Source organism: Cricetulus griseus, chromosome 5 (assembly GCF_003668045.3).
Source record: "Cricetulus griseus strain 17A/GY chromosome 5, alternate assembly CriGri-PICRH-1.0, whole genome shotgun sequence".
Lineage (NCBI taxonomy): Eukaryota > Metazoa > Chordata > Mammalia > Rodentia > Cricetidae > Cricetulus > Cricetulus griseus.
The window spans coordinates 18463195-18478797 of NC_048598.1; the positions used below are offsets into that span (position 1 = coordinate 18463195).

A 15603-nucleotide genomic window follows, 5' to 3' on the forward strand; every position below is an offset into this window, starting at 1 on the left:
CCTTTAGCATCTACATTTCTCTCCTTTTCATAAATATAATGCAGTCTTTATAATCTATCAGAGACTTCCTCACTTCATGTTAGGAGGTGGAGGCCTGCTTTATTTAGTTGATATGAATTGTTCATTGTAAACAGGGGCTCAGGTTCAAATAGTCAGAGATGAACTTGAGAGTCTACATTGAGTCTTTTAAGCACTTGCTCACACAACTTTAAAGTACTGTGGCCCAGACTCCAATAAAGGATCCCAGGCATTTCAATGAAGGGCTGAGGTGGCTGCTGTCTGTACCCATAGTTATCTTGTACCCATGAATCTTAAGGCTCTTGAAAACAAGGAGCCTGCATGCAATCAGAAAGAATAACACTATACGAAGTCACAGGGGCCTAAAGCCTCAAGGAATGCTAATGACACAAAGACATTGTTGACTTGGCTTGATATAACTACAAGGACAAGTTAAGGACAATCAGAAATGGGGAAGGGGGATCCTTCTGGAAAGTTGTACTCATGCCTTGGCAAGATTTGTATATGACATTTAGTAAACTTAATGACTAAAGCATTAAAATCAATGAAAGCATGATATATATAAGAAATCATAAATCATATTTAATTATTTGCCATCTTGCACATTGGCTCATTAGAGAAATGTATTCTCAGTGCTGTTTTAGTACTCTGTCTGTGGATGAAGCTTCGCTGCTAGTTGTAATGATTTACTGAAATGAGAACCCAAAGTGGAGAGTTCTTAAAGTTATCATGTATAAACAAAAGGTTCATATCTATTTGTGTTTTCTTTTTCTAGGGTCAGACATTGTTCAGTGGTTAATAAAGAACTTAACTATAGAGGATCCAGGTAAATAAATCATTTTCCTCTTGCTATATTATTGTTTTCTTTATGGTTTTGATCAACGTTCTCAAGGCTATTGAAAATAATAATCAAACAAATTTCATGACAGTAAACATAATTAAACTTGAACTATATGTTTAGTGTTTACACAAAGTTAACATACATTCAACTAAAACTAAATATATTTGTATAATTTTCACATAAATAATGATCCATTTTATATTATTTAGTTATGGTTATTTGTGATTTTAGAATATATGTATATAATTGCACATGTAATTTGTAGCAAATTATTGTGAATTCATGAAATATCTCTTTAGAACTCTTTAAAGTAAATCTCAATTAATCATTTACCTAAGTTCTATTTTTCAATGAGATTTGAATATCATATGCCTTTTATAATTCTGATTTTGGTCATGTGTGTGTGTGCTTGATATTCTCACTGAAATCCTGAACTCATTTACTTTGGTAGACAGTGTTAGTTCTATGACTGAGCACTGAGTTCCTAAGTTGGAAACAACTTTTACCAGCTTGTATTTTGTGTCTCATGGAGGAAACTCTTACACGTACGGGGCATTCAATGACTTTTGAGAATGTCATGTGAAAGCCTTCATGTGTGGCCAAGTATTTATGTCACTGAAATACAAATAAGCTCTGCTGCTTAGTGGAGATCCTGAGAATCTAATAGCTTTTAAGGGGTGGAAATTCCAGCAACAGGGAAGGATAGACATGATGGAGAACAGTGTGTGCAGCACACTGACCTACCTGTACAACACTCTACTCCCTGGAAAGTGACGTTTATGCCTTCTGTTCTCCCTCTGCTGATTACAACCCTAGAGTGATTTAAACTTGATAGTATATGGAGATAAAAGGGGTTTGCTTTTTGTGATAGTTTCATGAAACCACCCCATCAGAAAATGTAGCTTGAATTCTGTATATATCAATTTATATATGCCCGTGCTCAGTGGATACATGAGCTTTGAAAATATTACTCCAGTAGGTTCAGGGGGACTAAAAGTGTTAAGTAAAGAATGAAGCAGCTATTGTACAGCACTGCATTGTCACTAAGTGAGAGGGGGGTACTTATGATGAAGGGGAGCCACACCTTTAAAGTTCACGGTTCAGCTTTCTGCCATGGGTATTTCTGATTTGCATAACTATAGCAGTTCAGAAAATGGTTCCAAATGTGCTACTGATTTGCAACAAACAATAACAATAATATAGATCAAAGCATTAAAAATGAATTCAAAGGAGTATTTTTTCCATAACAATTTGGTCATTTCTCCTTTTAAATTTTCAGAGTGGAATCCATCCTGTAGCCCACGGTGTCCTGAAAATTATCACGCAGTCCAAGCTTTTCAGTTATGTTATAACACACTAAAAAAGATGGTTTTTATCTCGTTGGTTTATTTCTTTGAATGAACAAGTTTACCCTATCTAGCCTCTCTGCTAGGTTTTAAGAAACGTAAAAGAAGCCCTAGTGAGGGTTCTGCATGTGTAACATTGCACACACAGTCTGCTCTCAACTAAATGTGGCTAGCAATGTAGTTGACATTAAGAGAGCCACTTTGATGGCCCTGTGAATGGGGCTTTTTAGAATGGAGACTATGTTGTTACCACAATGTCTGGTCTACTTTGGACCTCACCAATATCCTGAATCAGTTTAAGAATGAGAGAGTCTAATGCCTGGTTCCTGCCTGTCTAGTGTCCTATCTGGTAGCAAAATGTTGTTTGATGGCCTTAATGGGCAATTTGGACTTCTAAATGTCAGTAATTCGTTGAAAGAAAGTTTTATGAAAACCAGATGAAAAATAAGACCAAGTATGGATCCAATGACCCATGTGGAGCAAAGTGAGTTTCCTGATCTTCAGGGCTTGGCCAAGACCAAGGGGCACATGTTGTTCACATTAATATTTAACATTGTGTTAACCAATGCCTAAGTACCTTTCACGTCCATTACAGCAATGTGGTGTCATCAGACACTGAGCAACAATGTACTGTTCCTTTTACAATAAAGTTCCATCATCTTTTAGTTACAATTTAACATTATTCTCACTTATATAGCATAAGTGATATATATATATATATATATATATATATATATGTATATATATACATATATATATATATATACACACTCATTGTATACACATATACAATGTTATACTTAGTTACTTTTGTATTGCTGTAAAGAGACACCATGACCAAGACAACATATAAAAAATATTTAATTGGAGCTTGTTTACAGTTGCAGAGGTTTAATCCATGACCACAATAGTGGGGAACACGGCAGCACACAGGCGGGTATGGCCCTGCCCCAGTAGCTGGAAGCTTACATCTTATCTGCAAGTTAGAAGGACAGAGAATTTTTACTGGAGCTGGCATGGGTTTTTTAAACCTCAAAGCCCACATCCAGTGATACACCTCTTTCAACAAAGCCATGTCTCCTAATCTTTCCCAAAACAGTTCCATCAATTAGAAACCAGTTGTTGAAATATATGAGCCTATGGGGGTGGGGCACTCCTGTAAACACCTCTACACAACCATCCAGGATTTGTCTAATCTGGGTTTCTTCTATACTCCAATCTACTTTTATAATGTCACTGTTGGATATAAATGAGAGTATTACAAGAAGGTCTGTTTCTTTGACTTATTCATACTTTTGTTCATTTAAAAAATATTTTGAATTCTCACTGAATGCTCTGGGAAAACTTTTCCTCCCTTGACGAGTGAGGAGCATTCTGCTCCTCCTCCTGCCTTTTCACTGGTTTGGTCTCGGTCTCTCAATGCCTTTTAACACTTTAGCTAATCTGTAATTTTGACCTGTGCAGATTGCTTCTCATCCATGCAGCACACTGTTGCTAAGTAACATAAACCCAAGAATTCCCAAAAGTGTATTGTCTATGGCACTCTTGATGACATCTCCATGTTCTGTACTTTGCTTGGGGTGGGGGTGGGAGGGGTAAACTCAACACAACTCAACACCAAGCTGAGACTTACTTTTGCTCCTGTCTCCTGTGTTCGCCTGCTCAGATGTAGAGTTAAGTATGTGTTGTTACATGTATACATGAGGTCTATACAACGACTAATCTGGGAAAAGGGAACAAAACAAATAAAAACAAATAGCAACAATAAATTATAAGTTAATAAAAAAAACCTGCCTGATCTCAGTCTCCTCTGAGATTTTAGTGCCTGTTATTGGTGTTTCTATTTGGTGGCCCATTCATTGCTTCCTTATGGTTAAATCTCCTCATTATCAGAGTTCCTTCCTATGTACTGACAACTGTACTTTGGCCAGGCTTTGTATGGGAGCATAGCAAAAGACCTGTCTGCCATAAGAAATCCATCCTAAAATCTATCCCTAAAATCAATCCTGTTTCCTTTTCTGTTTTATCCTCAGTTGAAAGACATTCTTCTACTTTCTTACCACTTCTTGGTCCAGGGTTCTCTGACACTTTCCATCGAGGACAGCCCACATAGTTCTTACATTATCAGCCTTCTGGGTCACCAGATATCTCGTGGAAAACAGCATATTCTTCTCTTATCTTAAATATAATAATTTTTGTTTGTTTTTTAATTGTCTAAGATTATTCTTTGATGTGAATTCATTTTTTTTTGCTCTCTGATAAACCAAACTCTATGATAAACTCACTTAGACCTTCAAAGTAAGCACACAATCCACTTAACCCATGATTCTGACTCCCATGGTCATCTCCAGTGGCCTGAGTCAGCTTGATTGCTTTTTGCTTTGCTCTGTGAAATACTATAGCCAGTTGGTAAGGCATGAACTCAGATTTTTGTCATGGAAAATTTGCTAGTCTGCATTCTAGGTGCTTCTTCTTCTCACACCCTTCAGCCCTCTCATCTCATTCTCAGGATTCACACACTGTAAATTCTTGCTCTTGGTACATTCACTATGATCTCATTCATGAAGGCGAACACTATTGAATCCAGAAATCCACATTTTGCACTTGCTCTTCCCTCTGTAGTAGATAGCACAATATGTTTTGGCTAGGTTTTCAAGAGCTATTTCCCACATCTGTGGCAAGCTTATTGCATGCCACCAATGATTCCTTGATATCATTCTGCTTGTTTGCTATCTCAGTGGCCTCTCACTGGAGACTTATGAAGCTATACTGACAAAAAAGAAGAGTCTGAGAAACTAGGCTCTCAAAGGGCTTCTCTATACTTACCATATCAAGATGTGCTCTGTATTTCTGTGTCCCTTAAGTGGCACCTAACTGCTCCTCTGTCTCCTAGCTCTACACAATCTATCCCATGCCGCTTGAGATTCTTGTCTTCCTTGTGAGATCTCTGACATAGACCATGTTCCTATGTTTTGCATAAGGGGAGTTGTGATTCATGTGCTAGCTGGTCAATGGCATTGAGTGAATTAATGTCTCTAATTGCCCTCCTATCTTAAAAAATGCTTTAGTGCTGTGCTTTTTGAAGCTTACATGAGTCAGTGTGGAAGCAGGCCAGAAAATGATTTTATTTTTAAATTGCACTGATTTGTTTTAACTTTCTGCAAAGACATTTATGTGAATTGAGTTCTTTTTGTTTTTTAATACATACCATTTTACACTTGCCTTTAAACACAAACAATGCCATGAAATCTTCAGTTCCCATTGGCTATTCTGTTGGCCATGAACTTTAGGAATATTGCCAGTTGATACTACTCCATCTGTCTGTTGGTTTCTGGGGTTAACTTTCTCTTTTATATTGTTTCACATGTATTGCTCTTACCATTTCATTTGAAAAAAAAAAACATAGTGGAAGTCATACATTTTCTCTGCTAAACTGAAGTGTTAGAGTAGATTAGTTTTTAACAATCAACTGATTTTGTTAGCAATGGGAGTTGGCTTGAGTATTATGAAGTATATTTCCAAGTATATTGCACCAATGCTTCAGGCCTTGATCTTCTAAATAAAACAGGAGACTCTGGAATTAAGAAACACTAAGCTTGTCAACTAACTAAGCCTGGTGCTTTTATACAAAGCATGAAATGAAGGCAGGAAATAAGATGAGGTAAAAATATAAAATTATCCAAAATGTAAACTTAATTTGAAATATCCACAAAACATCTCAGGGCACCTAAATGGCTTCGTGGATAAAGGATCTTGATGTCAAGCTTCATGATATGAGTTTGACCCCCCAGGTTCCACACATTAGAAAAAGAGAACTCCTATAAGTTGTCCTCTGACCTCCAGAGATGTATTGAGACACTCCCCACAAACATGAATAAATAAACAAACAACTATAATAAAAAGGTCTTTTGGAGTTATCTTTTATGAAGCTACAATGAGAAAGTCAATATTTAAAAGTCAACCAGAAGTTTAAATTGTGCATTAGTAGCCGGTTTAGTGACTAGATTGTCACTGAATGAATTGAATCTACCCATCCTAGGAAACATTATAGAATCGATCATCTGCATCCCGAAGCCAGCTGCAGTCCTCTGAAGAAAGCACTCTAAATCCTGTTAGTCCACTTAATCCATTATCAATGGCCTCTGTATTCTCTTTACCTAATGGATCTAGTTAGAATGCAATTGGTATCAAAGCCCTTGGAACCTGGGCAAATGGGTGTCTGGAAAGAAGATTATGTCTCTGTTTCCTTGGTGACATTTTGGGTTTGTATTTTATGCACTTCCGAACCATTTAACTAAGTTATTTCTTTTGATGACTACAACAGTATTATGTGGGAGTAGTCAAGATATTCTGTGATTTTACTGTTGGAAAACCAACAGAGGAAATTGAGAAGCTCAATGTTTCCTAAAAGCCTGAAGTAGAACCTCAGTTTTGTAGTCTATTTGCTCTATGCATCTTCACCTTGCTGAACAGTTATTTCCAATCATATTTTACTTTTCCATGAATGGTGACTACCATGATAGACAAAGGCAATGACCCCACCTGATGGGGTGACATACAATACGGTGGGTTTTTTGAAATATTAACTTGATATTGTTGGACTTGACAAAATACTTACAGCCACATCCTGTCTGTGCACACACCATTATTAGAGGCATTTTCTGTGCATCATTATTCCTATGCTTTACAGTAAATAAAAAAGAAATCTTTTCAACAATATCCAAAATAATTCAAATGATAATCTTGCATGGTAGAAGCATTTAAAACACCTTGCAAATAACCACCCAACGCTCATGAGCTCATAAAAATACCTTTGTGTTTATTCTGCCAGCTATCACTCCAATTTGCAATAAATTAAAGTGACCCATTTACTCCTGTTCTGGTCCTGGCAAATCATTGCATGGAAACATTCTGGGTCTTGTAAGGTATCATTTGACACTGGTGCAAGATATCCTGGGTTAAAACCTTCACATATACCTCTAACAACATTGCTTGAACTAGTTTCAAGACAATATGCATTACCCACAGGTCCCTCTTGAAAAGGTGCATTGTATGTTATGAATAATGCTTCAAGAAATAGAAGCTTACCGATGTTCTTATATTTTGAATAACTGCTTGTGTTTATTACTTCTCCTGTTACTATGATAAAATACCCTGAAAAAGCACTTCAGGAAGGAAGGTTTTGTTTTAGTGAACAACATGTTCAATGTACAGTCTGTCACTGTGGAAAAGTGAAGGCAACAGGAACGTGACCCAGTTGGTCCCATTGCATCCATAGTCAGGAAGAAAGGAGAGCATGATCCTCCTTCTCAGTTAGTTTCTGTCTTTTTCTGCATTTTAGGACCTAAACCCAAAGAATAGTGGCTGTAGGATGGGTCTTCTCACCTCAGTGGACCTCATCAAATTAATTCCTGTCAGTCATGCTCAGAGGCTAACATAATACAAAAAATCCTTCACAGGTGTGTCTATATGTTTGTTTTACAGATTGTTTTGGATCTGGTCAAGATGCCAATATTATCTTCTACAGCTGCTCTTAATGCATGTTCCTGTTGCGAAAGCCAGAGAGCTTCAGTTATACAAGGAGTGCCATTTGTTCCACTAGTTATTTCCTGCGAGATATGCAAGCTCAAGAGTTTCCTTTGTCTATTTATTTCAGTATATCATTGGCTTCTTTTAGGAGGCAATAAATGGAAAATTCCTTTTTCCATATCTCCAGTTGGGAATCACCTTTATCCATTCAGCCTGAAATGATACAAAGCAATGCATTGGCTTAATTATTAGATGCATTCAATTTTCATGGTCATGGAATTTGGCCACCATAAGATCAGGGCACTGGCACATTTTGTGTCTTCTTAAAGCTCACTTCCGGTTCACAGATGGCTTTGTCTCAACGTGGCCTAGAAGAAGGAGAAAGAGAGGGAGCTCTCTGGGCCCCTTTAGAAGTACATTAATCCAGTGAGTAAGGTTTCTGGTCTCATTACATAGTTGTCTACACTCAGCATTTACATTTACACTGGACTACCTCCTTCCTTACTGGAACAAGTGACCTCAGTTTGCATCAACTCACCTAATTATAATTGTTCTAAACAACTAAAAGTCAGAACCCATTGTTTCCTGTCATAAAGATAATAAGACAGAGAACCAATATTTAAAACTGGAAGCATTTATTTTCAAAATGAAAACATTTGGTGTGGGGGAGACGGATGGCTTGCTGGTTAAAGTGCTTGCTGTGCAGGCTTGAGGACCTGAGTTTGGATTATCATCTGGGCATAGTCCCAGAACTGGTGGATCCTGCAGACTTGCTCCCCAGCCACTCTAGCTGAGACATCTAGCATTCTGTCCCCTGAGAGACCCTGTCTCAGTAAAATAAATAATAAGATGGACAAGCAATTGAGGAAGACATCTGGATGTACAGCATTCGGACCATTAGTAGTGAGGACAACACAGTGTACTTGTTTGTATCTCAACAGGTACCCATCTCTCCCACAGGCATCCCTATTTTGGTTTGAACTGCCCATGTCTTAGTGACTGCTCCATTGCTTTGATGAGATACTATGACCAAGGCAATTCTTATAAGAGCAAACATGTAGTTGGGGCTTACTTACAGTTCAGAGGTTTAGTCCATTATCATCATGGTGGGGATTGTGGTGTCATGCAGGCAAACATGTTGCTGGAGAAGCAGTTGAGAGCTGTATCTTGATCTGCAGGCAGAGACAGAGAGGGGTTTGGGGCTGGCATGTGCTTTTGAAACCTCAGAGTCTTCACTCAGTGACACATTTCTCCAGCAAAGCCACACCTACTCCAACAAGGTCATACCTTCTAATCCATCTTAAATAGCATCACTCTATGATGATTAAGTATTCAAATATATGAGCTTATGGTGGCCATATATTCTTATTTGTACCACCATAGTCTTTTATTCCCAATTCCCCAATTGCCTGTCCCAGAGTTTTGTGGCATATATATATATATATATATATATATATATATATATATATATATTTCTGTCTTTTCTATTGTGGAACTTGCACAATTGTAGCATGTTTAAAGGAGTGTTGAGCAACTGTCTGATTCCACTTAGAAATACTTCCTACTATAGTACAGATTGATAAATTTTCATTGTCTACGAAAAATTACTCCACATGCTGATTGGAAAGATGCAAAACTATATGTCTAGTTCCCTAGTCACTAACTAGCTGGCTTCTTTGCTTTCCTAACTTTCTGTCTGGTTAATATTTTAGAATATATTTATGTTCCTTTTATATAACAATTTGAATTTTCATTTACAGATAAAACAAAATATAAACAATTTTAGTGGCATTGATTTTTTTCAGAATTAGCAAAATTGTATACAGTTAAGGTCATGAGTTGATTCTTTGAGATACATTGTGAAGTGATTGCTGTAATCAAGTTAATTAACATATCCACAGCTTTCCAGAGTTAGTTTCTCCCCTCTCTTTAATTGTTGCAGGAATACATAGGATTCACTCTTTTAACAAATTTCAAGTGTGCATCAGTATCCCAGCAGGTCTGTGAACTAATCACTCTCTTGGCCTCAGGAAGTTGCAGTCTTCACCCCATTGAGTTTATTTACCCAAAGGACCAGATCTATGTCTATACCTTAAAAGTGCAGTGCAGTGCCCCTTTATGTGAACATGGTAGCTAGGTACAGAGTTCCAGGCAGCAGACTGGAAGATGATACAGGGTGAGTAAGAGACAGTCACTGAGATAACCCAATTCACCCCAGCTCCCTAAGGGCCCACTGTCATTAAGACAGACCCCACATTCACACAGGTCTTAGTCAACTGATTGTCCTTTCTCTCATAAACAACTTTAAAAGAAAGGAACATGCAGACAAAACATAAAGGGGAGAGAAAGCAAATGGAATTTGACAAAACTAATAAGATCTAGCACACAGGACATCATCTGAAGATAAACTTGATTCACCAGCCCTGCCAGTCAGCAAATGGCAAGGAAATTAAGTGACTATGTCTCTTATCTGGCAGGACCCAGGAACAGTTGTGCAAGAGCTGTCTGGACCCAGGCCTCTCCATTGCATATTAAAGAGAGCACAGTACTTTTATTTCTCCACCTGAGAGAGGAGTTAAGGTCTCTCCCCTCAGTGTCTGAACAGAGAACAATGTAATCTGCCCTATCTCTATGACCTATCTCTATATTTCATAAGTGTTCCTTTCATTCCAACTAAGAGTTAAGTGAGATGCTAATTACAGAAGTATATAAAGCATGGTGCTGGTGGGCTCTTTGTGATCTACGTACAGATCTTTCTGTGATGCAATGGGCCATCTCTTTCACCATCACCTGGCCACAAATCACACATACCGTCTTTACTTTGACAGTAAAGCGACCATCCCTTATAAAACAATGAGTATAAGAAATGTCTTAATCACAGAAAATGTGAGTTCAAAATTAAATTGGCCAGTCTCCCTTTTAAACAAGGGGGTCTTCAAGTATAACAGAACTAAAATGGTTTTTAAATGTTATAAGTTATCTTTCAATTCTGTTGATTGAAGCATTTTGGATTATTCAGAATCTCTGGTCCCTGCTGTGCTCACTAACATCTATGCTGTGAGACCCATTAGAGTACATTAAACTCTTGGTGTAAAGTTCTGATTAAGTCATTTTACAGGAGGCAATGTTCAGATTGTGGGTTAGGTACTCTCAATCAGTCATTGCTTTTTTTGACTGAAACCAATTATTTGGAAGATCTGTGTTTGTCATTGACTGACTGAATTCCCCAAGGAGGGTTTTCAGCAAACCTGACATTTGATTCTTCCCTTGCTGAGAGTCCTGTACTGCTAGGTGAGAAATGGTGGCCCTACCACTCTTCATGCTGCTCCTGGAGACTTTAGCGGTGAACCATTGGTGTTCTCTGAGAGAAACACCAGAATTCCCTCAAATTCCGTGGTATTCCCCTGATGACAGCTTAGTAGGTGGTTTAGTAGCCAATGTTTAGGGACAGATGTCAGATGTCACAGGAAATGCTTTATTCTGTACATTTTAAATTAGTTTAAAATCTTAAAGAGCAATAGATATCCACTCTAGGTAATTAAGGAAATGCACACAAATTAAAAAAGAAACAAATGAAGCCCACTCATAGGTATCTCTGTCAGAAAGACACTGAAAATACCAACATATCTATACAGTCTTATTTGAAAGCTTTATCATGACCATGTCCTCAATTGACCTTTGTCAATCTCCACTTCTTCTCACAATGGCCTCCTACTGCCTTTAGTATGACCCCAGCCCTGGGTATCACCTCTACCCCTATTGTCACAAAGTTCCTCCTCCTCTCTCGACTTAGAGTGATCTTAGTCAAGCTTTTTGCTAGATTTACAGAGTCTCGGTGATGGTGGGAGAAAAATACAATACATGAAATGTGGCTTCACAGCTTTGCCCCACCCTGAGTCCTATTAAAAACCAATTCCCATTGGCTCTTAGATCTGGGGACAGTGACAAACAGCTCCAAAATTAAAGACTGAGGCTTCACTTTATCAAGTAAGTTGTATTCATAGAGAAAAGAGTAGACATTTCCATTATCCTACTGTCAACCACAGTTTGAGTGTTACAAACCTGATTTGCATTAATCTTCACCAATTACATTTTAAAAATGATTTTCTTTCTGAGAACATTTCCTGTTTAAGATAATTCTTGCTGTGCGGTCCTGTCTGGCTTTGAACTCATCATCTTCCTGCCTCAGCCTCTCATGGACATCTTTACATGAAAAACACCTTTGTTGCTGTGGACTATCTGTCCATTGACACATGGTGGTCTGTCTTTAGGGAGTTTGCTAAGATCTGGGGTACATTCACTAGAAAATATGTTTTGTGAATAGAGGGACTGTTTCTCTGTCTCTTTACATGCCTAACATATATCATTATGTACAATAAATATGGAATTCAACATATTTAACAAAGAGACTATTGACATTAAAAACAAGCTGTTTTCTTTTTTCTAAATGTAATTTTTATTTAAATTAGAAACAAGCCTGCTTCACATGTCAATCCCAGATCCCTCTCCCTCCTCTCCTCCCCCACCCCTCACCAATCCCCACCTCATCTCCCCTCAGCTCTCCTGGGAGGGTGAGGCCCTCCATGAGGGATCCCCAAAGTCTGTTATATTATCTTGGGCAGGGCCTAGGCCCTCCACAATGTTTCCAGGCTGAGGGAGAATTCCTCTACATGGAATGGGCTCCCAAAGTCAATTCGTACTCCAGGGATAAATAGTGATCTATGACCAGAGGCCCCATAGATTGCCAAGGTCTCCTCACTGACACCCACCTTCAGGGGGTCTGGATCAGTCCTATGCTGGCTTCCTAGCCATCAGTCTGGGGGCCACGAGCAACCCCTTGTTTCAGGTCAGCTGTTTCTGTGGGTTTCACCAGCCCGGCCTTGACCCCTTTGCTCATCAGTCCTCCCTCTCTGCAACTGGATTCCTGGAGTTCAGCTCAGTGTTTAGCTGTGGGTGTCTGCTTCTGCTTCCATCAGCTACTGGATGAAGGCTCTAGGATGGCATATAATGGAGTCATCAATCTCATTATCAGGGAAGGGCAGAGAGAGACCATGCTAATTAACAAAATCGTATATAAAAAGGGGGACATAACAACGGACACTGAGGAAATCCAGAGAATCATCAGGTCATACTTTGAAAACCTGTACTCCACAAAATTCAAAAATTAAAACAAGAGCAGATAAGCAATTTAAATAGACCTATAACCCCTAATGAAAAAGAAGCAGTCATCAAAAGTCCCCCCCCAACCCCGCGCAAAACAAAAACAAAAACAAAAACAAAAACAAAAACAAAAAAACCCAGGGCCAGATGGTTTCAGGGCAGAATTCTACCAGAAGTTCAAAGAAGAGCGAATAGCAGCACTCCTCAAACTGTTTCACACAATAGAAGCAGATGGGTCATTGCCAAATTCTTTTTAAGAGGCTACAGTTAACTTAGTACCCAAGCCACACAAAGACACCACTAAGAAAGAAAACTACAGACCAATATCCCTCATGAACATTGATGCAAAAATACTCAATAAAATACTGACAAATTGAATCCAAGAACACATCAGAGAAATCATCCACCATGATCAAGTAGGCTTCATCCCAGAGATGCAGGGATGGTTCAACATTTGAAAATCTATCAATATAATCTACCATATAAAAAAACTGAAAAAGGAAAACCACATGATCATCTAACTAGATGCTGAAAAACAAGCTGTTTTAATCTTCAACATTTCATTTTGCAACACAGTAGAAACATTTCCACATTCACAGCACAAGCTTTGGCTACAGGTTTTCCTCAATGCAAAAAGCCCTTGGGTCCATGGCTCTCTATGACACAGAAAATGCTTAATTATAGAAAGGAAACAGGGTCATCACCCATAGGTTTCAAATCATCTATTTATCTTTAAGAAAGCAAAGAGAAGCTAGCATGTTCAGAAAAATGCTAGCATGCTTTCAAAGAGTCTAAAGCAGTTCCTTTGATTCCATGGAAAGTGACATTTACAGACAAATATTGACTCCTGTTAGAATAAAGCATGAGATGTTATTTACAATGTACACAAGTCTAGAAATCTGAGGAAGGTCTCCATAAGACTCACAAAATCCTTCTTCAGTTAGACATTTATTTCCAGACCTAAAATTACATTATTTCAATGAAGTAATGGCTGCAGGCCATGCTTTGATTTTTACCCCTGTAATTTCTTTTCTCCAAAAAAGTTAAACCCTTAGAAACTATCCTGGCATCCTGCAGATAGATATTCTGACTTCTTAAACATGGTTTAAGTGACCAAGGTCAGGTCTTTTACTGGTAGATTAAGAAAATGTGATACTTCTGGATATATTTTTGTGTTGTTCTTCAAGAAGGGGTAAGACAGCCTTCCTGGAATGAATGGCTCATGCTGGAGACATCAAGAGGCAAGATGGAGGCTCTGAGTGGTAGAGACATTCAGTGCCCAGCATTTCCCCTGAAATTTGCTGCACAGTCTAGCAGGCAGTTTGGTCCTGGAGAGAGAGAGAGCATTTCATCCCTCTCCAGTAGGTAAATTTCCACTGCTTTGCCTTTTTACGAGCATTAGCTCTTTGTTTTATTAGTGCTTTCCTGCTCCCAGCTGGTCCCCCAAATTGGACAAATGAGTCTGATTTACAAACAGACATTCAATGGCAGCCTAATAAATTTTTGGTCACTGGTGTGGTACTGTAAACAGGAACACATTGCTGAAAATATAAAAGACTTTATCTGATGCTTAGCTTGCCAAGGTTAGAGCCAAGACCAGCTAAAATGTCCTTAACTGGAAATCATGACATTGTAGCCTGATGTGCCACCAAGCCCTTTGGAAGAGAAATGAGAGCAGACAGTGGAGCAGGAACTGCCTGGCAGCTGGAGGCCCCATCCTTCCACAGCCTTACCCTCCCCACTTTCCCCTTCCCACCCCACCCCCCACTGCTGGGAAGTAGTGCTCCTGGCAGCTACTACTCATGCCTATAGATGCTCCTTTCCACTTGAATCTCATGCTCTTTTTTATTGGTGCCAACTTTACGTATTCACTTAACATGGGGAGATCTTTGGGACACAACTTCCAGGGAGTGCCATCAAATATTAATTAATGCTTAGTGATAGGGGACAAACATCCCCTGTATCTGGAAGCAAGCAATTTGCCAAAGTGTTTACTTCAGGCAGGGGAAGTCTGAAGAAAGATTCATGTGAGTTGGCAGTAAGGTGTAGTGTTTTATTTTTAACTAAATTTTATTTAAATTAAAAACAATCTTATTTTACATACCAATCCCAGTTCCCCCTCCCTCCCATCCTCCCATCCCCCTCCCATCTCCCTATCCTACCCCTCAGGGAGGGTGAAGCCTCCCATGGGGGATAACCAAAGTCTGTTACATCATTCGGGGCAGGGCAGAGGCCATCCCTCATGTATCTAGGCGGAGAGAGTATCCCTTCATAGGGCACAGGCTTCAAAAGCCTGCTCATGCACTAGGCAAAAATACTGGTTCATCTGCCAGCAGCCCCATAGACTGCCCAAGCCCCCCAACTGTAACCCACATTCAGGGGGCCTGGTTCTGTCTTATGCAGCTGTCAGGCTGGAGTCTGTGAGCTCCTGTTGCATAACCATGTTTTAAAATGAAGGATTGTTTAGAGACACATGTGTATATATGAATACATATATCCATCATGCAGATCGCTATTGCTTAGGTCATAATACACAACTGATGAGGGAATTTTCCTAGCACGTTAACCCAGCACCTTTGTGGAATATTGTCTATGAAGAATGAAAGTATTAGAGGCCTTGGAGAATGTTGGTTAGGTGATATGGGCACCCTTAAAGAGTTAAGAAACAAACACAGGGCCATTTAAAAAAAGACCTGAAAGCATTTTCTC

General features: G+C 38.9%; 1 protein-coding gene across 2 annotated transcripts in view; it reads left to right on the forward strand.

The window, feature by feature from the left end:
• Rgs7 (regulator of G protein signaling 7) overlaps positions 1 to 15603 on the forward strand; it is a 372764-nt gene that overhangs the window by 265664 nt on the left and 91497 nt on the right. For both annotated transcript variants that reach the window (XM_027418903.2, XM_027418904.2), the window contains exon 4: positions 794 to 844. In XM_027418903.2, coding sequence (XP_027274704.1) covers positions 794 to 844 — 51 coding nt within the window. The remainder of the gene's footprint in view (positions 1 to 793; positions 845 to 15603) is intronic.